This window comes from Stegodyphus dumicola, chromosome 2 (assembly GCF_044657685.1).
Source record: "Stegodyphus dumicola isolate Sdum_Otavi_A_Nest chromosome 2, ASM4465768v1".
Taxonomy (NCBI): Eukaryota; Metazoa; Arthropoda; class Arachnida; order Araneae; family Eresidae; genus Stegodyphus; species Stegodyphus dumicola.
The window spans coordinates 122,573,169-122,596,099 of NC_140769.1; the positions used below are offsets into that span (position 1 = coordinate 122,573,169).

A 22,931-nucleotide genomic window follows, 5' to 3' on the forward strand; every position below is an offset into this window, starting at 1 on the left:
GGATATTTTTACTTTTATATTTCATATTTTTAATGAACTAATAAATTTTAAAGCATATTTAATTATTACAAGCAAATTTCTATTTATATTTTTTCTTCTTCTTATTATTATATTGCATCAGTTATGTTGAACAATTATTTCTTAGATTAGTTTTTATCGAGCACAAATACGTTATGCATCTAAAAGGAAAAAAATATCGAATTCTCATGCATAATAAAACTCATATAAGATAGTATATAGTTTTAGGGTTAGAAAAATTAATTTTTAAATAAAAATTAATAAATTTCGGAGTTTTAATTTTCTTTGAAATATGAGGATTGATTGTGCATTTAGAAAAATACAAAATATTTTAACTGGGTTGTTTTGAGGGGAAAATGATTTGTACAGTATTATCATTTACAAAAGAAAAAGTATTTCATTTGTTCCTTATGTAATATTTGTTTAAATATAAAATGATAACAAATAAATACAGTATTTTAAAAATCTGAAAGGTTTCAGATTTTAACGGTCCCCCCAAAAGAATTTGTTAAGGTTTCTTCCGCTCTAGCTGAGCTTCCAGTCTAGCAGTCATTCCTGCTAACCATTTTTTCTATCCTTTTAGCTTTATTATTTAGCATCCTTTTCTTTGCACTTTTGCCATATACAATTAAATAGCAAAATAAAAAAAAAATTTTAAAAAAAAAAATAGAAGCAGCATAGAATCCATATTTAGAATTCTCTTTGCAGTGTTAAGTCTCCGTATACAATTTTTTTTTTCTATTTTTTCAGTCTTTTCTCAGTTTATCGTATCATTGTTTCATTTTCTCAGTAAGATGGCTTGCAAAACTTTGTTTTTATCTTTTTATTATTGACACTTTGTGTGCTAACGTTATTTATTGAGTATCACTTTCTTAGCAGTTACGTCACATAAAATTCAAGTCAGCAGCAAAATCACAAAATATTTAAACCAGTGTATTTTAGAATTTCCGATAGACAGTCTTGCTCGCTGGAGATGAAAATGTTTTATACCGTACAGTGTTGCCACTGCTTACTTTCAAATCGTTTAATTCAGTTTAATTCAGTTTGTTAACCAACAATTCATTAAAGTTTTACAAAATAACAAATAGATAATAAAGCGAATTCGAATTTCCAAATTCGGGCTTCCACGTGCACATATTCCGGAGGAAGATTAGGTATTCAAATTTGTAGCTACCGTCATTTTTCCCCAATGCAAGGAAAATATTTACTTACACTGCGAAAAAGAAATGGTACAATTCTATATCTTCCTTTCTATCTTGCCGATTGACGAAATTCAATTTGTTTTTTTCATGTCTCGAAAGCGCGACTTAGGATATATATTAGATTTGTATATAGCAATATTCTAATATAATTATTTTACTCAAAATCGGTAATTTTCTGAAATGACATGCTATTTTTTTTTCCATACTTCGATTCTACGATTCAAATTATGCCTAAATATAAAGCTTTGTAAAATTTGGTGCGAAATTTACGGAGAAATTCAAAAATTTACCTTGGTGTATTTTTTCCATTTTGCGCCAAGAATAAGTTACTTACCGAACTCCTTAATTTTCGCCAAGAACAATTTTAACTTTTGGCGAACTTCTTAATTTATAGCAATCTAATTTCCCTTTGCATTGCAGACGAGCGGAGAAAAAGTCATAATCCACAATTTAAAATAATTTTAACAAAGTGCGTAAACCATATTTGTTGTTATTATCGCTCAAAGAAAAAATGCTAAACTTCAAAAGCATCAATATGCAATTTCATGTAAATCATAGAAAATTTTGAATAAAGAATTGTAATTTTCTGCAGGTGTGCCTAGAAATACATCTAATTTAAGAAACGTTTTACAGGTTACAATTCAAAATGTTTTTGGAAAAATTTATAAAAAATATTTTAAAATGCAAATTTAAAAAATAAATCATAAAAAATGTGCGAATTATATTTGGATTAAGCCTAAATTTCGAATTATGGAAGAAAATTCAAATAAGTTGTAGGGTTTATATTTATTTTAACTAACATTTATTTTAAGTTTAAACTATCTTTCCTGTCAAGCCTTAGTTTCCCCTGGAACTGCCAATGCCAGAGTATGTAAATTTTAGTAGAACGCGCAAGGATTCAAATTATCAGCGAAAGTATTCTGAGTTAAATAGAAAGGAAATGAGTTCGAGATGTGCTGTTCTTACTTCACGAGCGCGGAGGTAGTTAGCCAGAAATTGAAGAACCCCGCGTTGCGGACTGTGTGCTTGCCTCGGAGAATTGTTAATCGTTCAACGTGATATTCAAAATTTGCTGAATTAGCAGTTGTATTGTAAAACGCGGTGAGGTTAGTTACTTTTAGAGAGCCTCGTAGTTAGAGTCTTGTTATTATTTTCTTTTCAGGTTCTTATTTTATTTTACCGCCGGGTCGGCGTAGTTTGTGAGCGTCAAGAGCACGCAATTGTAATTTCTTAAGTTGAATAAAAAGGGACTTAAACCCTTAGCAAGACTCTGTCTATTTTCCAGTTTCAACAGTCACCTCTTGGTTGCGTGCAGGTTGGAGGCGCGCAACTCTACAAAGTTTAAGATAAAAAAGAGATATTAGTAAATATATAAATCAAATTCAATTAATATTGAGGAGTTAAAATTTTGAAAGCTAAATGTTTTAAAAACAACTAGTGAGATTTCTGCAAAATTTGGCATTTTCTCTTAATTTGAGTCGTAGAATCAAAATATGGAAAAATATTGACATGTAATTTCAAAAAAGTCCGATTTTGTGTCAAAATACCAATAATGAAACAGTGCTATATATAAATTTAATATATATCCTAAGTCGCGCTTTCGAGACATGAAAAACGCAAGTTGAACAATCTACAATCGGCCCAATAGAACTAGAGATACAGAACTATTCCATTTTTATTTGCGTAGTGTATATTCAGATTCTTCATTATTTAATTCCTTTAAAAATAATTTAGGGAGATTATATTTCATGGCAACAATCTGAAAAGTGGTTTCTACATTTATAGTGAAAAATCCCATTTGGATACTAATAGAAGTTCTATGCTTAATAAACACCTCTTATCTACATTAAAAAAAGTAGTACTTGCCTTACAGTGAAAAAGATAATGTCATTATCCACAATTTTACACTATTCTGATGATCTGTGATTTTAATGTATCCAAATATTTTTACTTCTGCTGGGAACTTCTGCTTATAGTTTTTGAACGGAACCATTTCTAACCAGAAAAATTTTAAATAAATTTCTAACAGATTTAAATATTTTTTCAAGAAGACACAATTTTTTAAAAATATTGCATGTGAACGCTTTAAGGACTGGTATATTAACACCTGTAATATAAATTAATAATACCTGCAGGGGCATTCAGTGACACACGTTTCTCAACTTCAAAGTATATTATAACTCTAAAAGAACTTATACCTTTCTAAAGAATTTGTTTAAGTTGACAGAGACGTTAAATTATTAAAAAATGTCACTCTTTTCATTAGTATAGTATATTGTATATTAAAAGGACAAGAGAAGTTTTACGTAAATTCCTTTTCATTTCCTAAGGTTATTTCTTTCAGAGAGCCTGATATGTCACATGCAAATGTACTGCAGATTTTATTTTGTATACCAAATTGTATCACATCTTTGAAATTCAAAAAATTTTATATTTTTAAATTACAAAAATGCTAATAAAAGAAAAAACGGTTTTGTATAAATACGGAATTGTTTAAATCCTGCAAATTTATTTTCGATATGTTAATGGATTTAAAATTATAAGCAAATGACTTAAAATGGTCATTTCTGGAGAAGCTATTAGGAGATTCTGGAGAATATAGCGATCTAATCCTCTTTTTACTTCCCAAATATTTAAAAAAAAATAAATTGCAATCTCATTAGTTCTCCTATTTTCGTTTCTCTGTAGATTGAGCTCAGACTCCATTTGTGAATACATCGATATCTTTATCTTTCCTGTAAAGCAATACTGTTAGATAAAATATTGTATTTTCAACTTCTACCTAGGACTTCTACTAAGCAATGACCTTTTTTTTGTGAAACATACACTGGTGTGCAAAAATTAAGGACAGAGGCGGTTTTTTCAATATAACTTTGTACAAAAGCTTTCCAAATCAACACATTTAGTATCGTAAGATCCCCAATACGTAAGGACATGAGTAATGTAAGCAACACTTACTAAAAGAGAAATCAGAGGGATAAAAAGAAGTTTTATTGAAACAGTAGCATGGAGCGCAATGCGACTGAAGGCCGAAACATCCCTGTGATGGGTGTCCAGCAAGAAACATCCGTCTTTAATAGGGGATATGATCTCCCCTGACTGCTAGACAGGTTTCACAGCGTCTGCCATCCTAAGAATGAGGGTGTCAATGAGTTGTTGAGGCATTGCTGTCCATTCGTCTTGCAGCGCCAATCGAAGCTCCGAAATCATTACTGGTGGTAAGGTACGAGCTGCCAAGCGTCTGCCTAGCATCTGCCAAGCATCTGCCGATGGGATTGAGATCCGGAGATCGTGCCGGCCAATCCATACGTTCAATATCCTCACTCTCTAAGAGCTGTTCGGCAGCTACTGTGCGATGACATGGTGCATTGTCGTCCATGAAAAGGAACTGCGGACCCATAGCGCCTCTAAAAAGATGCACATATGGAAGAAGAATCTCGTTACAATAACGGGTCCCGTTGACTGAACCTGCGTCGAAGATGTGAAATTGTGTACGACTACCAAACATGATGCCTCCCCAAACGAGAACACCGCCATCTCCATACCTCCATCACTTTCAATGATGTTCGAGGGATGATTGCAGCTTCCCCGCTCTCTCCAGATGAGTATGCGATGAGAATCGCTACTCAGACTGAATCTGCTCTCATCTGTAAAGAGTACTCGTCCCCATTCATTGTCTCTCCAATTCCGGTGTTCCCGGCACCACAGAGAACGCCTTCTCCGATGGGCAGGCGTTAGAGGTACACACCGTACAGGGCATCGTGCAAACAGACCACCACCGTGCAGTCTTCTGGCCACGGTAAAACGCGATATCGGTCGTCCAGTCGCCTGTGTCGTGTATCTAGCGATTTCTCCCGCTGTCTGCCGCCTGTTTCTTCTGGCCTGTAAGGCAATATACCGGTCATCTGCGGGTGTGGTTCCTCGTGGACGACCAATACTAAACCCCCGGATAGCTGTTCCTGTAGTTTGAAATTGTCTCCAAAGTCGTGAAACGATGCTGTGAGCAATTCCGAACTCTGCAGCCACACTTGTCACACTGCGGCCTTCCTCCAACTTCCCAATGATTCGACCTCGGGTAAAAGCATCCAGATGTCGCCTAACAAATTGATTATTCGCCATTTCTCGCTGAGGCAGCAACTCGGTGTGATTTTAACTGCTATACGGCGTGCAATCTCTTTGCCAGAAATACTGATCTTACACCGACAACATGCTTTATACTACTCAGACACTCCCCCATTACGTCTACCTGCAAATCTGCGCATGTGCTACCGTATATCACCTTACTTAATCTCCTGATTGGTCTTTCTGTCCGCTTTGCCTCTTCGTTCAGCTGATACGCTAATTTTTCGACTTCGTCCTTAATTTTTGCACACCAGTGTATAGAACAGAGCACTGAGTCAGATATTTTCTATACAAAGAAGAAATGTGGATTTAATGGTAGTCTTAATGACACAAGCACCTTAAATTCATTGCTTAAAAATACTCCTATATCAGTGTCACCATTATGTTTAATACATAATGCTTAATTGTTATTTTAGTGTAGAGTATTGAAATAAATAATAAAGTTTGCAGCCTGAGGTAAAATATATTTACGTTACTGGAATTTCGAGGTTAATACTTGCAGTTATGAAATGAAAATGGCACAATGGGCACGATACTTTCCGGAATATTTTCAAAAATCTGTTAATGTGTGAAAGTTAGCATTAAATGCTCTACACGTTATAAAATTTTTAAATTCACCAATCTTGCAGTAGATTGCAGTAAAAATCTTTATAAAAATTTTGATGGGTTTTGGTTGTTAGAATTTAGATTCCAAGTTAAATACAATTTAAAATATATTTTCTCTGATTTTTTTCATATGAAAGCTTAGAAAAATTGGATTTGAAGATAAAAATTTGTGTTCATTAAAAAACTAATATCAAACTTCTAATACGACCTTTCCGTTTCCGCTTAAATGTACTGTAATTTCTAAATACAGTTACTTCATTCCACATTTTCCATTGCATATTATGTTCTTATAGAAAAAATTCCTTTTACTATTGTGTATTATGTGACTGCCGTTTAATTGGAACAATCTGAGAAACAGCTGTTTCATTTCTGTGGAATTCATAAAAAAATTTGAACTTCAGTTCATATCATTTAGGAAACCAAAAATTGCCTATAAACATCTCTGTTTATTTATTTTTTTTTTAATTTATATTTAGCAGTTTTATGTAATTTTACGTGTTTGTGGTATCCGTACATTGATGAAAACTCTAAGTGACAGCTTTCATTTTCCGAAGAAACTTGTATTAGTCCATTTTATACTACAATACTTTTACTATTGCACCTTTATAATGCTCTAAAGGTGCATTCATTTGCTGGTTTATATGAAGATATCGTCTAGATCACTAATGTATAGAAACATCTAAGCTTGTTCTAATATGACAGCGAGTTTTTTCGTACCTAGAATTGAATACTAATAAGTTTTTAAGGGGTATTTTCTCTCTCCTTCCAGCATACCTCCATTGTGTAACGGTAGCACACTCGGCACGTATTTGAGAAATATTTTTCACGGCTCCTTTAAAAAAAAAAAAAAAAAAAAAAAAAAAAAAAAACTATTGACTCTACAGAGTACAATAAAATTGCTGAATTCATTCTTATCCAAACACTTATTCTGTCACTCTAAACGCTGAAAGCAAATTATTTATTTTTCTGGAACATTTTGCTTAAATTGAGGTTTAAAAGATTTTTTTTTCGCAGTATACAGAACAATAAAGCTGCTGATATAATTTAACATTATGTTGACGACTGGTTTAATTGGTGGCTAAAATGAAAACCTTCGGATGTACAAGCAAGTGTCTTTGCGCAACCGAAATTCCCGGCAAACCTCTACTAATGGAAACTATAGGTCATTAAATCCCTAGCATCATTAAAGAAGAATCCGGCAAACTTCAAATTTACATAATGCAAACAGCATGGTTGAACATCACAGACACAAGTAATGCCGTCGAAACGCAGTCAAAGAGAAGAGAAAGGAGGAGCTTTCGTACTGAAGCTATGTTTGCTCAACTGTGAAATCTAAATACATTTGTTTACGAAGAACGTCTAATTATGCATCGTGAAAGAAGAACTGAACCCAGCCAGTTCGCATTTTGGATTGCGGGAGAACTGTAGCTTTTGCGACTGCAGATTATCTTGCCAAGAAATTGGGGAGTTAAATGAAAAGCTAATGTGCGAATAGATAATTGATGGGACAAGGACGCACGGAGGAATGCTTAGAATCACAATCATCTCAAAAGACCAAGTCTGAGGAAACAATCATTTTGTTGTGTGGATCATACGAATCATACAGCTAGCTGTGACGTAACTTAAGAGTTAGGATGTGTGGTGCAGCAATATGTGCCCCTCATAGGCCTGAACTCCAGTGGGTACCTGCCCACACCGGAATACTGGGTAATGAAATTCCAGATGCAATAGCCAAAAGAGCAGCAACTGATCCCCCCGTTCGCACACTTGACGTGCCTCTCACGGGCTCGTTCAAAAAAGCTGAGCTCGAGAGAGAATTATTCAAATGTTGGCAACATCTGTGGGAGACAGAGACCACCGGCACAACAGTTCACAGATTTTTTCCAAAAGTTTGTCGGCTTCTAAAAAGTGGCTTGTCTCACTTCACTCAGTTTCTAGCAGGACATGGTCCCTCCATGACTTACCTGCATCGCTTCAGACTACGCGAAAACGACCATTGCTCATGCGGGATGGTAGGAGATCCGGACCACTATCTGTTCGCTTACAGAGAGGCCGCTAAATATCATCTTAGGCAACCAGTAGCAAACCACATCCATGCATGGGCCGAAGCTACTTCGAAAAATCGCAATGCATTGAAACGCGTATTCGATTGCATAAATATTGCACGCAAAATCTCAGACAGGCTGGAGTAATTCTCAGCTGCCATCCTCCTCACCAGCACAGCCCCTGTGTACTCTGTACCTGTAATGAACTAATTTTATCTTAAGTTAGCTTATTCGGCTTTTCTTATTCCCTGTATATACTTATCTTCTTCAATTTTAAACCCTGAATTATGAACCTTGAATTATGTATTTTGCCTTATTTTATGTATTGTTTTCACTGTTTTAATTTTTTTATTTTATGTATTATTTCGCTTTTTAGTATTTTACTTCTTATTATTTTTAGTATTGCTATTTAGTATTTAGCCGTATTTTAGATATTACTTTTACTGTTTTATCAGTCACTTTGTTAATTGCTCATATATTGCATTGTACTCATTTATTGTTCACGTTGAGGATGTCTTTTGTAACCACCTATCCATAAATATGTAACTGAAATTGTTCTTCTCACCCGCAATGCACCCTTCTTCCATCACTGCACTGTCGTCTCGTCCAGCATTTGTTTGCACTGCCACCAGCACTCGTCTTGAGCACAATATGTATATATAAGTGTGTTATGTTCAAGTTATTTCCGTCAGCTGGGTTACCTGGCCGATATGCTAACTACCCAGTGAACCGGCTGCCTCGCTGTCTGTGGAAACGAAAGAAAGAAAGTGCAGGTCATCTGAAGTATCATAGGCAACTTGAGTGACCCACTTGATGTTAAAGTCCTAATCACATTATATTTCGGCTACGCGGGACTTGACGTCGAAAGGGACAATTCTCAGAACCCGCACAATTCCAGGAAACCCACATAGCTAGGTTACCATTTTCGCTTACCGCAGACTTGAACGCCAAACACTAATCGATTATACCTCTCATACCTGGACCTCTCAAATACGCGCCGAGTGTGCTTCCGTTACACCCCGAAGGCATGCAGAAAGGAGGGAGAATATACCTTATACAGTTAGTTTTTGAGAACGTTTAAATGGACAAAAAGATACATAAAATGCATTAAAACTGCCAGCTTTTTCTTCCTACTATAAAAATGAAAAAGTGAAACTCCCAGTTTATATGGGCTACATTCTACCAATCAAACAGAAATTTAATTATGAAATGTTTCAGTCAGGGAAATACATTAGTCAGGGAATATTTATGTCAGAAGTGTTGAAAATCTTCCTAGAGAAAAATAAGAAGACTACATTAACTAATCTTATGCAGTATAAAATATCACAATAAATCTGCAAAGCAGTTGAGAATTTGGTAAATTAAATATGACGCAAATAGTTTCAGGGTGCCTTAAAACTCTCATTCTTGCTTTTAATCGCTAAAATCCGTGATGAAAGACTGAGACTAAATAATCATTTCTACTTTCACTTCCGCACACATCACCTTTCATGAAAAAAAAAAAAAAAAAAAAGAAAAGAAAAAAAAAAATTATTTCTAAATATGAGGACAAAGAGCGAATTTTAAAATTAATTATTAACATTAAACACTCACCATCTTAAATATGTGCATGTTGTTATTAATAGTTTAAAGACGTAAAATGAATTATCGAGAATTCGTATTTTTATTTCAGTAAGAAATTCGTATTTTTATTTCAGTATTCGTAATTCAAATTTATTTGCAGCTCGTATTATATGTATAAATAATATTTTTGATTTAAAACATCTAAGAATTTCTTTCTAGAAGAAAATGGTAATGTGATAAATTTTTAAACTTTCGGAAAAATGCCGTTTTCTGCCATTTGAAATTTTATGGGTATCGTGACATATAGAAATTTCACATGTTTTATTTAAGTGCACGAGGTTTTCTACCTCGTAAATGAATAATAAAATTTCTTGTTTTTTCGTCTCCTAAACATTATGAGAATTGCAAATTAATTATCAAAATGACAATTATGTAAGTAAACATATTTTATGTTCTGAATGCTCATGCTGTTTCTTAATTTAAATTAATTTTAATGGAAGAAGTAACTGCTATTTATTCCTGCTCCGTATTCTTGTTTCATTTCACGAGGGCAGGAGTATGTTGTTTAATGTATTTTTAATCCTTTATCATTTCATTTCGAAAGTTATAAAAAAATGTAGATAGAAATATTTTCGCGTCATTTTTTTTTTCTTAAACGAACATAAAATTGGTGATGGAAATTTCTAAATGTCACTGAGATTTACAATAATATTTTGCTCTCTTGACAAGTTAATATAAAAATTACTCGTTCAAAACTGATAAAAGTACCCTACACTTCTATTTCTTTACCGAGCGCTGCAGTATTTTGATGTCTATCCATATACAGTGATGGTTGTAATTTTATGTCAATCAGTTTTCATCTTATGTTCGATGTGTTGATCGAACATAAAAACAACGGCCTATGTTCGTAGGTACTGGTATAAGCTAGGCCAGCAGGTGATTTAGGTATTCCTGAACTTAGCTAGCTGTTAAGCTTCAGTCCCAGTCGTGAGAGAGAACTTCTCGGAGGGCTGTCCGAAGATCTCCATTCATTTTCCCTTGCCACCAACGTCTCAAGACGACTTTCAGATCGTCGTGTATTTTGAGTGCCTCTTTTCGTGAAGATACTTTTCGCTTAAAAACATCCACCATTCTTCTTCTTTCAAACCTGGGCCCATTGGTAAGGTTGTCATCGTCACTAACCACTATTTCAGCTGGGCGGCCGCCTTCACAGTTACATCTATTGGTAAGCATAGCGAGTAATATCTAAATAGGGCACTCTAAGGCTTCCTCCTGAAGCTGAAATAAAAATGGCGCTTCTACTCAACCAAGATCGCATGGCAGCAACGTCTGATCTTAGCAATGACTGACTGCTGTACTATCGCCACTTTCTCGTGCAAGCAAGCGAATACATCCTAGTAACATTGATATCCGAAACCTAACGGTAAAATACATGGCAACAATTCAGTGCCTTAACCAAGCGCACGATTTTACGATTTATCTCACACTACATTTCGCCCTCTCTCTCTATATATATTGTGCCTGTCAAAAGTGACACTTAAGGGGGGTGTTGTTCTGTAGAGATATCTCTAGTCCTGAAAGATATAGATATATGTAGGATGGTATGGGCGGTTGAGCTTTAAACATGCTTTTAGCTAGATCATGCGACGTTTTATAGCGCAGCCGCAGAGAAAACAAGCCTAAGCCTTTCACTAACAAAGCAGAAATAAACATCGTTATTTGCTCACGGGTGACATCGTTTGGCAAACATGACCATAATATCTCAAATAGTATCCTTTCAAGGCAGTTCGGGATTAAATAAAGGTGGGGTCATTAGGTAACAAATACTGCACGGCAATAACGCATTGCCTGTCAATTTTTTTGAAGGCTGATTCTGGCCTTCCTCGGGTCATGACATGAAACCTTTGATATATGTTCTAAGAGACAATTAACGTATTAAGGAATCATTCCCAGAACTCAAGAAAATGCAACTATTCTTCGTTTATTATATTATTGAAAACAGATCTTCTGTTAAAATTATATTTTAGAGTAAAACAATAGGCAGTAGTTGTAAAGGACTCATTATTCGTTGCATATCTTATTATCAGTTTCTTTAATTTTATAAGGAAGAAGAAAGAACTGAACCATTTACAAACGAGTGCATCGGAAACAATATATTCCTAACAAAAAAAAAAAAAAAACAGACGCATTAATTAATCTTATTCAGTATAAAAGAAATTAAAAAGCTTATTAAAGAGAATCCTTTTGCAATCCAAAGTTTAAAATGTCCTAAAATGTAAATGATTTTATACATTCCTAGAAGATTACTAAATGCGCAATTACTATCAAATACTGCATGTATTTTTTTACTGAACCCGCCATTCATCCAATCGTGAGATTTGAATCGGATTTGCTTTAATTACTTGATGTAAGTTTAGGGAGACAGTTTGTACGGAATGGTAAAATAATAAAAAAAAATAATAATAAATAAATAATAAAAAAAAAATCCACGAATCTTTAAGCTGCTAGTCGGGTGTGTTGATAAGTACGCAAAAACGAACCTATTGAGCCGAAATTTCTCTCGATAAGTTGCAACAGGAAGGAAAGGTACTATACAAGACTCTTAGGTTTCGTAACCTCTCATTAATGACCTAAACCAAAGTTAAGACAGCGGCTGATGTTGTCTTGCCACCTACAAAATGTTCAAGACGCTTGGCCATGATGAATTCATGAAACTGATCAAGACTCTCGTTCTGATCAAGAGAGTAAGTAACAATAAAGCACACCCAAAACGAGAAGATGCTTTAATTGCGTAAAATTTTTATTTTTAAATGCTTCCAATTTGTACATTTTATGTATGTAGTGACATTCTCATGATTCGCAGAATTACGATAATAAATCATTATAAACTGATCTAGCTGATATATTACAGATTCATTGTTACTGTATGAAACGTTGTTTAAAAGAGGAATGAAGATTGGTATTATTTTCGAGATTTTGTTATGGCTTGATTAGATCAAGAGATAATGCATTTAGACCCTTAATAACAACATGTGATACATGTGTTTATCTTAAATATCTTAAACGAGGGCAATTTTTAGAGGACACAATTAACTCTCAATGGCATAAATGCAACATTTATTTATTTAAATAAACACTAACCAATTTTATTGCATAAAACATAAATCATGAAAATGCTAACCTTTAAATAAGAAGTTTTGAATGCAAAATGTCTGAAAGGTTCAGGAAGTGGATTTTCTCTGCGTAATGTCACTAAGTCGCTTTAGGCTGCTTTTCAAATGAAAGTTCTTAAGTTTACTTTCTACTATGCAACAAACCGAGTCTTAAATTTTTCGAATATTATGATGCATGTAAAATAATTGAGTGATACACGAAGTTGCAATTTCTTGCGATCCACATACCTATAAGTTATCTTTCGGAAAGCGTGAAAACAAGATTTCTAAAGAATGCAATAATGAAATAAATTAAGACAAAAATAAAATGTGAAACTTATAGATTGTATATTACCCCAAAACAAGCATTTTTTCAGAGTTTAACATCATGTTCTTCACAAAACAGCGTATCTTAAGAACTTCCGATGGACAATCTCGCACACTAGAGATACATTTCTTTTTTTTTTTTTTTTTTTTTTTTTTTTTTTCGTACAATGTTTTTATTGCTCGCATTGAAATCGTTGAGTTTGTTAATTAAAAAATCATTAAAGTTTTATAAAATGTGAAATACATAATAAAACAAATTCGAAATTCAAAATTCGGGCGTCCAGGTGCCCATGTTTGGGTGGAGGATTACGTTACTCAAAATATGATGGGTCTAGGTACCGTCATTTTTTCACAGTGCGAGAAACATACGTACATTAATGCAGATTAATGATTATTTAATCGCTTTAAAATTAATACAGGGCTATAATATTTGGTTGCAACAATTTAAAAAGTGATTCACCTTTTATAATGAAACGCCACAAATTGCCGATTTGAGACAAATAGTCGTTCTGGGCTACCGCACCTTTGGGTTAAAAAATAAACTTAACTACCGAAACTTTATAAGTTACTACCTGAGACGAGAATAGCATTTTTTGTTGGGGATATATGTAAATTAAACTTTTAATTTCAATTCTAAGTAGCCTCGTTCTTAATTTTGCTACTTCTTTCTTTCAAAATTGTAATATACTTATAAAAAAACTTTCTTTATTCCTTTACTCCACAATTAATGCTTAGCATAAGTCGCATATACTTACATAACTGCAAAAGTGAAAACTAAAACTTTGAACCAGTGTTAACCAATTTATGAAAAGAACTTCTATGAAAGAAAATATCTAATTTCTAAAAAAAAAAAAGTTGAAATTTTTCAGTTTCAAATCGTCAGTATCGCATGCAAGCCATTTTAAAAACATCTAAAAGTAGAAAACTAAAATAATCTCATAAAATTAAGTAGAAAGTTTTAAAAAAATATTGGAAGAACCAAATAAAATCCAAAAAGGCAGCATTATGATATTCCTGAAACTTAGTGATGAAACATACTATTGCATAAATGCTGTTCTAAGAAGTTTGTCAATAAGCTTTCATTTACTTCCTACAATTGGTAATACAAGAAAAAAATTTTGTTCCCTTAGTTCCTCCAGATATCATCATGAATGAGAGCAGTACAGACATCACAGCGCGAGAAGGAACAAATGTCACCCTTCTTTGCAAAGCAAAAGGATATCCAAGTCCTAACATATCCTGGAGGAGGGAAGACAACCAGCCTATTCCTCTTGGCACATGGCATGGCAAGAAATTACTTGGTAATGACGGAAGGTGACTTTCTTCTTTCTCTATTGGCGTCAATGGTATATGTGGCTTTGAAAACAAAATAGCTAGTAGGAACATTCATTTCATATTTCAGTTCCTGTTTATTTCAGATATTTGAAATATTTTCATTTCTCACATGTAGCCTAAATTTCTTACAAAAATGAAGAAGATTTTGAATTATATTTTACAATACATTAAATGAATAAATGTTCAAATGTATTAATTTTCGTTTGAACAAAGAGTTGCTGTAGTTTATTTTTGTTTTCTTAAATTAATTTTTAATTTACATTTAATCAAATTAAAACTGCTTCATTTTGTCTTTTTTGCAATTTTGTGGTCTTAAAAATTTAACATATATCCTTTTCTAAAGCTGACTAATGATTTAGAAGCGTATGTTTTAGTTAATTCTCATTCGAATACATTCCTTATTCCGATTTATTATTCAATAAATTGTACTAATTTTCATATTTTGTGTCACTTCAAAAGTTCGTTAATTTATAAAATGCCTTTCAAGATATAATAATTAAGTCCAAAACGTAATGTTTGGTGTATTTTCCTAGCATGATACTCAATAATGTTTAAGCATTTACTTAATTATATGATTTATAACAATTTGAGTATCTTGATAGAAATTGAATTAACGAAGATCTAAGATTACTGAAACGGGGAACTCGTAAAATTAAAGTTTGAAATTTAATAGCTCTTTAAATGGAAATTATTTTTTAAATTAATGTTATTTCTGGTGTGACTAGATAATCTATAGTATAGGTTTTCATATTTAATTGACATTTAGGACTAAAATTTGAAAATTAATTTTTCCCAAATATTGTTTAGTCTGTCAGTATTTCTCAGACAGTAGCAAATGGCTCATTTAATATAAGCATTTTATTGTTAGACATATTTTACTGCTTTGGTTTTCAGAGAAATTGTGACTGTATTGCTTGCTGTAGTAATTGATTACTTTTGTAATTTAAATTAATTTATATACAGGCCATAGAAGTTGTTTTAAATAGTGCAATGCATGCTCTTAATTGAAATTTAAGATCAGCCTATCAATCAGTCATTTCTGATTTGCCTACTATGCTTTGATAAAAAAAAATAAATAAATATCTAAACCGCAAACTTGATTATCTACGAAGTAGTAATTCTGGAACCACGTAATAAGAGCATTATGTATAATACAAACATTATAAAATAGAAATAAAATGCACTTAATGCAACAGATTTATGTAATGAAAATGACAGTAATTATATTTCGCACATACCAGGTTTACCACAAAAGAATTATTTTATATTCATTATCTGCAGAAATCTCATGAGTTCTCTAAATCCTTTAACATAAGAGTGTTCTGCCAGAATACAAATCAATTAGCGTGTGGTTTTGAGATCTTTTAGACAGAGCGCGTTCTTCTGAAGTTCTGAAGACCAAGTTACTAGCTTGTTATCCTAAGGTAAGCGTTCTGGTCTTCGTCATTGCTTTATACTTGCCGATAGTGCTTTTATGCCGGCGTAAGTTTAAAAGCAACTTTTGCGTTTAAATTACTCTGTGTACCCTTTGGCTAATTAACATATAGATAGAGATTAGATTTTAAAATTTTGCGTTGAGTTCTTGCCATCATTGCTGGCTGATTTGTAAGCAACAGGTGTGTCTTTTGTGAAACTTACTTAGTTTTAAATAAAAGGTTATTTTACACAAGTTTTACATTTCTGTTCCAGCGATAAATCACTTATAATCTTATTAAGGGTTTACCGGAAGCGAGATTAGTAAAAGGGCATGTTCTCAATTATATTTAAATTTATATTTGTCAGTGAATTATGAAGAAACATTATCTTTTCTTAAAAAGCAAGTCAGTTTATGTGTATGATAGAAAGCATCTGCTTTACAGACAGTCTTTTAACAACAACATATGATGTTTTTTGTGCAAGAAGACTTAAAAATACTTGGGGATTTTCCTATGATTACTAATCAGTTGCGAAACTTAATAGTGTAAACATTTGAAAGATTTTATAGGTGAAAATTCCGGTTTCACTTAAGCAACACTTATATAATTTAATTATAAAGGAAACATTTTTTCTTTTTCTTCAAGCTGATAATGAAAATGTTTTCTGGCAGATATTAAATTATTCAGGAAACAAAATACGCTACTTTTAATAATTTTTACTAAAAAATTTTAATATTTTTTTTAATAATTTTGATAATTTTTAATACAAAATAGCTAATTTTACTTCCCTTACAATACTAATCTCGAAAGCAAACAAAATCACTCATGAAGTCATTAAAATAAAATTTATTTTTATTCTAAATCGCTTAATCAATAAACTACTTAATTAATTCAAATGAGAATGCCCTCGCTTCATTTAACTACTATAAGTCACTTCTACGCAGGTAGGAAGAATAAAAAGTAATTAAATGAAATGAGATTTTCCTACTTTTACATTATTTAGTATTTGTTTGTTTTTATAAAAATACATAATGTACATTCTCGTACGTGTTATCCATTAAAATAATTCTAGAATATACACTCGTGGGGGATTCTTTGTGAATCGTGTTTTAATTGTTAAGACCGCAGGTGTGCATTTTAAAAACTCTGTAAATTATTAAAAATGCTCCAAAATTTGTTAAACTTCACAATTTAAAATAAAAATCAAGAAACATAACGAAGATATTTTCAATCAAATTTGCAAAGCTATTTTTCTCTGAGATAAATATTTAGCTTATTATTCAGCTATGGAAATTTGTGGAACATATCGTAAGAAAAGATCACAATCAGAATGGCACTGATGTATTTATTAATGTACGAAATATGCATTACATATTGGCCTCCATCCTCCAATATGTTTTGTTCAAACTGCATTCTATTTTACTCATTTATGTGAAATTTATACATATTTTAAATCTTTGCAGAGTTTTGTCACACGCTTCTATTTTATGTTAAAATGTAATATTATCAGGTGTATATTTTATGCTTGGACAACATAATGAGCTATTTGAAAACACGATGAAGAAATTAACACAGTACCTAATTCAAAATATATGACTAAATTTTATTGTTTCAGTAGAATATTGAAAGATTTAACCTATCTTGTAAAAGAGAGAGTGAAAATATATTTAATTAAATTCGTACGTCTACTGTTTATTTGATTTCGATTCAATTCAATCTCATTAATGTCATCTATGCCATTTGTGTCAAATTCATGTGCATTGTAGCAAAATTAAAAATCATGTGCATTGTAGTAAAATGTAAAAATTTAAATTATCTGTGCACTGTATATACTTGAATGCATGTACTCACGGACTCGGAGAATTAATGGCGGAATTTTATGAGATCCGTATGAAGTACTATTATGTGAAATGGAAATGATTTTGTTTGATTCAGTCGTCAAAAGTATTGTGTACATTTTTGTGTGTGCGTATGTGAATGCAAAACGCCAATAGAAATAAATGGTTGTCATTGCCCTTTCCCACTTCTTTAGTCACATGTGAGATAAACTGAATCGTTTATATCCAGAACTATATAGATTTTCAGGAATTAAATAATTCTGCAACCCACAAAATATCCTAATTTTACCGCACCAGTTTTCTAACTTTAGGGCAATGTCAGAAATGCGAATTATAGTGAACTACATTATAATCTTAACAGTCTATAGAAGGAGAAACATCACAAGTTGAACGCATTGTACTACATAATACTGCCAAATAATATAGTTACGAAACGTCCACCACGTGGTAAGATACCTAACCCCACGAGGCGGGTTTAGAGTTGCATATCTGGCAGGAAATCGTCCATTTGGCGACATGCGATAACAGATGGAGAACATTTTGGAATGAATTCTTATCGGTTCGGCCCAAAATCTCGAAAGCAGCACAAAAAGCTATATAAAACCTGCCTGTACGCGGAGTAGCCAGTCTATTGAGTTTTATCATCAGTCTACTGTCGAGTTGGTGCATCGAGATTGTGCATCGTTGAGGCTATCATTGAGTGCATCGCAAGTTGTAGCTTGAAGAGTCTCGAGAGTACGTTGAATTCTGAGAATGACATAACTGATTCGGGAGCTATACTCTAATGCTTTGCCGTGAAGCTGTGTTCACTATCATAGCCTGAAGACTGTGTTGCTGATTGTTTCAGCGTGTTTGTCGTAGTTTTTCAGCGATTGTAAACGTGTTTTTAGTGCTTTCTTGAGTAATACTGGCTAATAAATTGTGTTTTCATTCTTCATCAAGTGTTTTCGTCAATCACTCCAAATCCGCGAACGCGTAGGAATGCAACAATATTCCGAAACATAATATCGTTTTGACATTTGCGGTACAGTTTATGAAGCACATATTGAAATACAGTAATGTTTTTTTGTCATCTTTTTAAGCGTCTGTAATAATTAAAAGCACTTTTCATCGCTATCAGATATTTCATATTTCAAAGTACTTATTAAATCTCGTCATTAATTCTCCAAGACCTTGTACAGTTAACTATCAGTTTACATTGTACGAATTTAACCGGAACCTCTTTGAAAATGAAACTTATTGTTTATACTGAACACAATAAGTGTGATCAGAGAACATCAGCATAAAACAAAACTGTTTGCCTAAAATATGAAAAGGAAATGTTCAGCAGGCATAATACATGTGTCAGATTATTCTGCAGCTTTTATTACTTACAACAGTAATTTAACTGCGCGTTTTAAAACATTGTCACATAATAAACAAAACTTCTAACAACTTTTTACACGAGTTTAAATTTAATAAGATAATTCAAGCCTTATTGTAAGTATTCTTCTTTAGTGATATTTATAATTTAGGTTTTATGAATTGCATTTTTTTAAATTCTGATTTATGTAACCGAATGAGTTTTTCTCGGTATTAAACTGCTTGAAAATACAATTAAATTGTTAATCATATAACAATTTAATTGTTATAACAATTTAAACGTTAATATAACAATTTAAACGTTAATATGGGGAATAAACTATATTGCAATTAATATATTAATTGCAATATAGTTTATTCCCCATATTAACGTTTTTTCAACTGTCTTCGATTCAGTCGTGATTTTGATTTAACTTGTATAAATCACCATTTCCCGTATTACCCAGGTAAACAAGTATAGAACTGCATTTCAAATCAATTTAGAATACATTTTAGAACGGATATAGAACCTATAATTGGTAACTTATTCCCATATTTGTATGCAAAATATGTAATAGTATTAATAATATGTAATGGAATTTTTTTTTCATTTATTTGTATAACTAATACATTCTCTACGAATTCAGCAGCTCACATCAAACTAATCCAACATTTACTCAAAATTTATCACGGTTGCGTGATTGAAACTTAAAGTTTATTTCCTTCTCTCCCTTAGCGACAAATTTCGACGGGGATCAATTGAACATCAGCCGTGTCAGCAGGCTTCACATGGGTGCTTACCTCTGCATAGCATCTAATGGCGTGCCTCCGTCTGTCAGCAGAAGGATACTTTTACACGTGAATTGTGAGTAGTCTAATGCTCGTTTGCGTCACAAGCAATAACCAAAGCACGCAATGAGTGACATTTCCGCTGTGCCTCAAATACTTATATTTTTACCAATTTTTATGTCAATAATTTGTTCTGAAGTCAAAGACCATTTATTGAATTTCGTGTTCTGAACTGTGCAAACTATTACTGTACATTTTTTTTTAGTAAAGTGTATGTTTCTTTTTTTAACACAAGCCATGCTGAAATAATTCAGTTCCTTTCCCATCACTTTTGCAAATTTTACAATACAATTTCCAATCGTTTGAAATAATAAATCCAAACTGAATAGGCTATAACCACTAAAATTAAGCTCTAAATTGCCATGGTAAAATGGCATCACTCTTTAATTTCTTGAATGAGGAACTAACACAGTGGTAGCCAACACTTTTGGGAAGACTGGCCACTGTTTGAAAAATAAAAGTTATGCATGCTACTTGCAACATTTCCAAACTACTAAAAAATACAAAAAGGTGAAAAGCATGTTATTTACAGGCTGATTATAGGATTTTTATGCAAATAGCACATTCTTATGTACGTCTGAGTAGTGGACATTTAAAAGTAATGTAATAAATAAACAAACATACAATCTAAGTTTCTAAGCTTTTATTGTTAATAAACATTTTTAAAAATTCAATCAGATTATAGAGTTCTTCACTTTGTAAATGCTAAGTTACAGTTGAACGTGAAGAATGTTATAAACTGATAAGCGAATAATCGCTTGATTTCGTGCAACAAGAAACAGCAAGTTGGAAGGGGAAATAACCCTTTATTATTCAGATAAGATTTAACAGAACTCCGTCTTGGAGTGTACAATAAAAGCCGACACTTGGGCTTGAACTTAAGAGGCTAAGAAGTAAACTAATCTAAACTATTGAGATATAGCCGAAGCTATCAAGATTCTAACCGAGTTGGCACCTTAACGCTAATTGACTGCGAAGCTATCAAGGGCCTAAGGTACGGCCGAGCGTAATAATAGCTTACAAGATAGTAGCCTAAAAAGGCGGACGCGTGCAGAAAGAATACGTGGTAACTCTCTCCTTAAGACCTGGCATAGGCGTGAAAGTCAGAGTATGGCAATATGTACCATGCAAGTCTGAATAGGTAGCGATAACCTAAGTACCTAATTATGTCATTCTAGATAAGGGCGGGCGTGGTGCTCATACCAATTAACCGTAACGGTAGAGGGATGGTGCCCACGTCCTCCGTCACTCACTCACTCACTCACTCCTTAAGACCGAAGAACTTCGCGGTTAAATACCGATCTTCCTCATCATGTATTCAGACGTGATTCTAAAACTACGTTCTGGCCGGAAGTAGTAAGTTGGAGTTAAGAATCGACAGGAAAGAAGTTTAACTCAAAATTTAACTATTAATAAAATTAACATTACTCTTACATAGTAGGTCACGTATAAAAATAAAAATTAATAATTTAAAGCATTTAATTCTAAGACTCAACACCGGGGGTCCTGCGACAAGCTAACAGCTTGCCCAGAGCATATGCTGATGCACTCCGGGGCCCAAAGTCAAGAAAGCATATTTCAGTGCACTGCAGACCATGGCCTACTGGGCACCACTAAGTTTAGTTTAGTTTATATTTATAATAGAAAACATTTGTTCTGAAATATATGTTGATCCAAACCTACAACAATATCTGGCAGCCAAATCTTTAAATTTGAAAATCTAATGTGTTCATTTGTGAATCTATCGACTTAGTTTATACAGAGATACAGTACAAAGTCCGTAATCCGGACTCGTCGGGACTTCGGCGATTCCGGATTAGGGTTTTTTCCGGATTATAGATCATCAGTTTAAATCTAGTAAGATGGCATGTAGAAATTATACAATTAAAAATATGAAATCGTAATTTATGAAATAAAGAACAATTTTGATCTAAAGGGTATCAAAATTTACATATATATATATATATATATATATATATATATATTTACTTTATTAAACATTTCTTTCAATGTATGTTGTTTAAGATGCTTCCATGAAAATTTCAAAATATTCCTTTTTCTTGTGTCATATAAAGTGGACTTTCCAATGCCATACTTCTCGCATAATTTTGAGACGGATAGGCCTTTATCCATTTTTTGCAGCAATTCTACTTTTTGTTTAATGGACATTGAAACATGCTTTCGCTTTGTAGATCTTTTGGAAGCTCCAGAATTAGAAACTTTTTTTGACATATGCGAAAGATCAAGCTTAAATTTTATAAAATTGTTCTAACAGTCTGCAAAAAATAATAAGCCGGATCCAGTTAGAAGATTAGGGAACAGCGCAATCTGCAACATTCACTGAAATGCCTTAGATAATTTTAGCCTAGCTTATACCGTCCATTATACATTAAATGCGCATGCTTAAACGCATTATGAGTTATCGCATGCGCATACAATTTGTAGCTTTGAGGTCCGGATTATGGACGGCCGGATTACAAACTTTGTACTGTGCTATTATTTTTTTAAATCTTTTAATTCAATAAGTGTTCGCATGCCTCTGTTAAAACTCCTCCGTGCCACATCGCCTTGCAGCAGTCTGGCCATCTTTAAACTAACACGATACTTTTGATTTGGAAGAGCACATGCATGGAACTTGAGCTTCTTGGGTGGAATACTAGGTGATGTTTCTTTTTTTACACATTTTTCAGTCTCCCATAATTATCAAGCTCATAAAAACACTAAAGTATAATTGTAATACCATAATAAAACACCTTCCATACTTAAATTACAAAAGAGCATGCATGGTTTAGAAGCATTAACTCAAAGCTGGCGTAGGATTCCAACACACAACGTCGAAAAAGCCCTAGCGAAATAAAACGAATTCAGACGTACAAGAAATGGTTACAAAATTATCAGTGTGGATAGCAATTGAAGCCCAAACGGTATACGTTAAGACAGCTTACTGCTGACGTCATACCTTTAAATAAGTGAAATGATGTCTGAGTGTTTACATTTGATGATGGAAAATATGCAGCTATATCGATGGGATTGGTTGCAAAAGAAGTGGAAAAAATTAGCTTTAAAATGAACCAATATTTTAAAATTTGATTTTTTTTTTTGAGAATTTAAAACGCAC

The 22,931-nt window shown here is 33.0% G+C and overlaps 1 protein-coding gene across 2 annotated transcripts in view; it reads left to right on the forward strand.

The window, feature by feature from the left end:
- Window positions 1-22,931, forward strand: part of LOC118181399 (lachesin-like) — a 1,014,793-nt gene that overhangs the window by 880,149 nt on the left and 111,713 nt on the right. For both annotated transcript variants that reach the window (XM_085811099.1, XM_085811100.1), the window contains exons 6-7: window positions 14,166-14,336; window positions 19,701-19,829. In XM_085811099.1, the coding sequence (XP_085667225.1) occupies window positions 14,166-14,336; window positions 19,701-19,829 (300 nt within the window). The remainder of the gene's footprint in view (window positions 1-14,165; window positions 14,337-19,700; window positions 19,830-22,931) is intronic.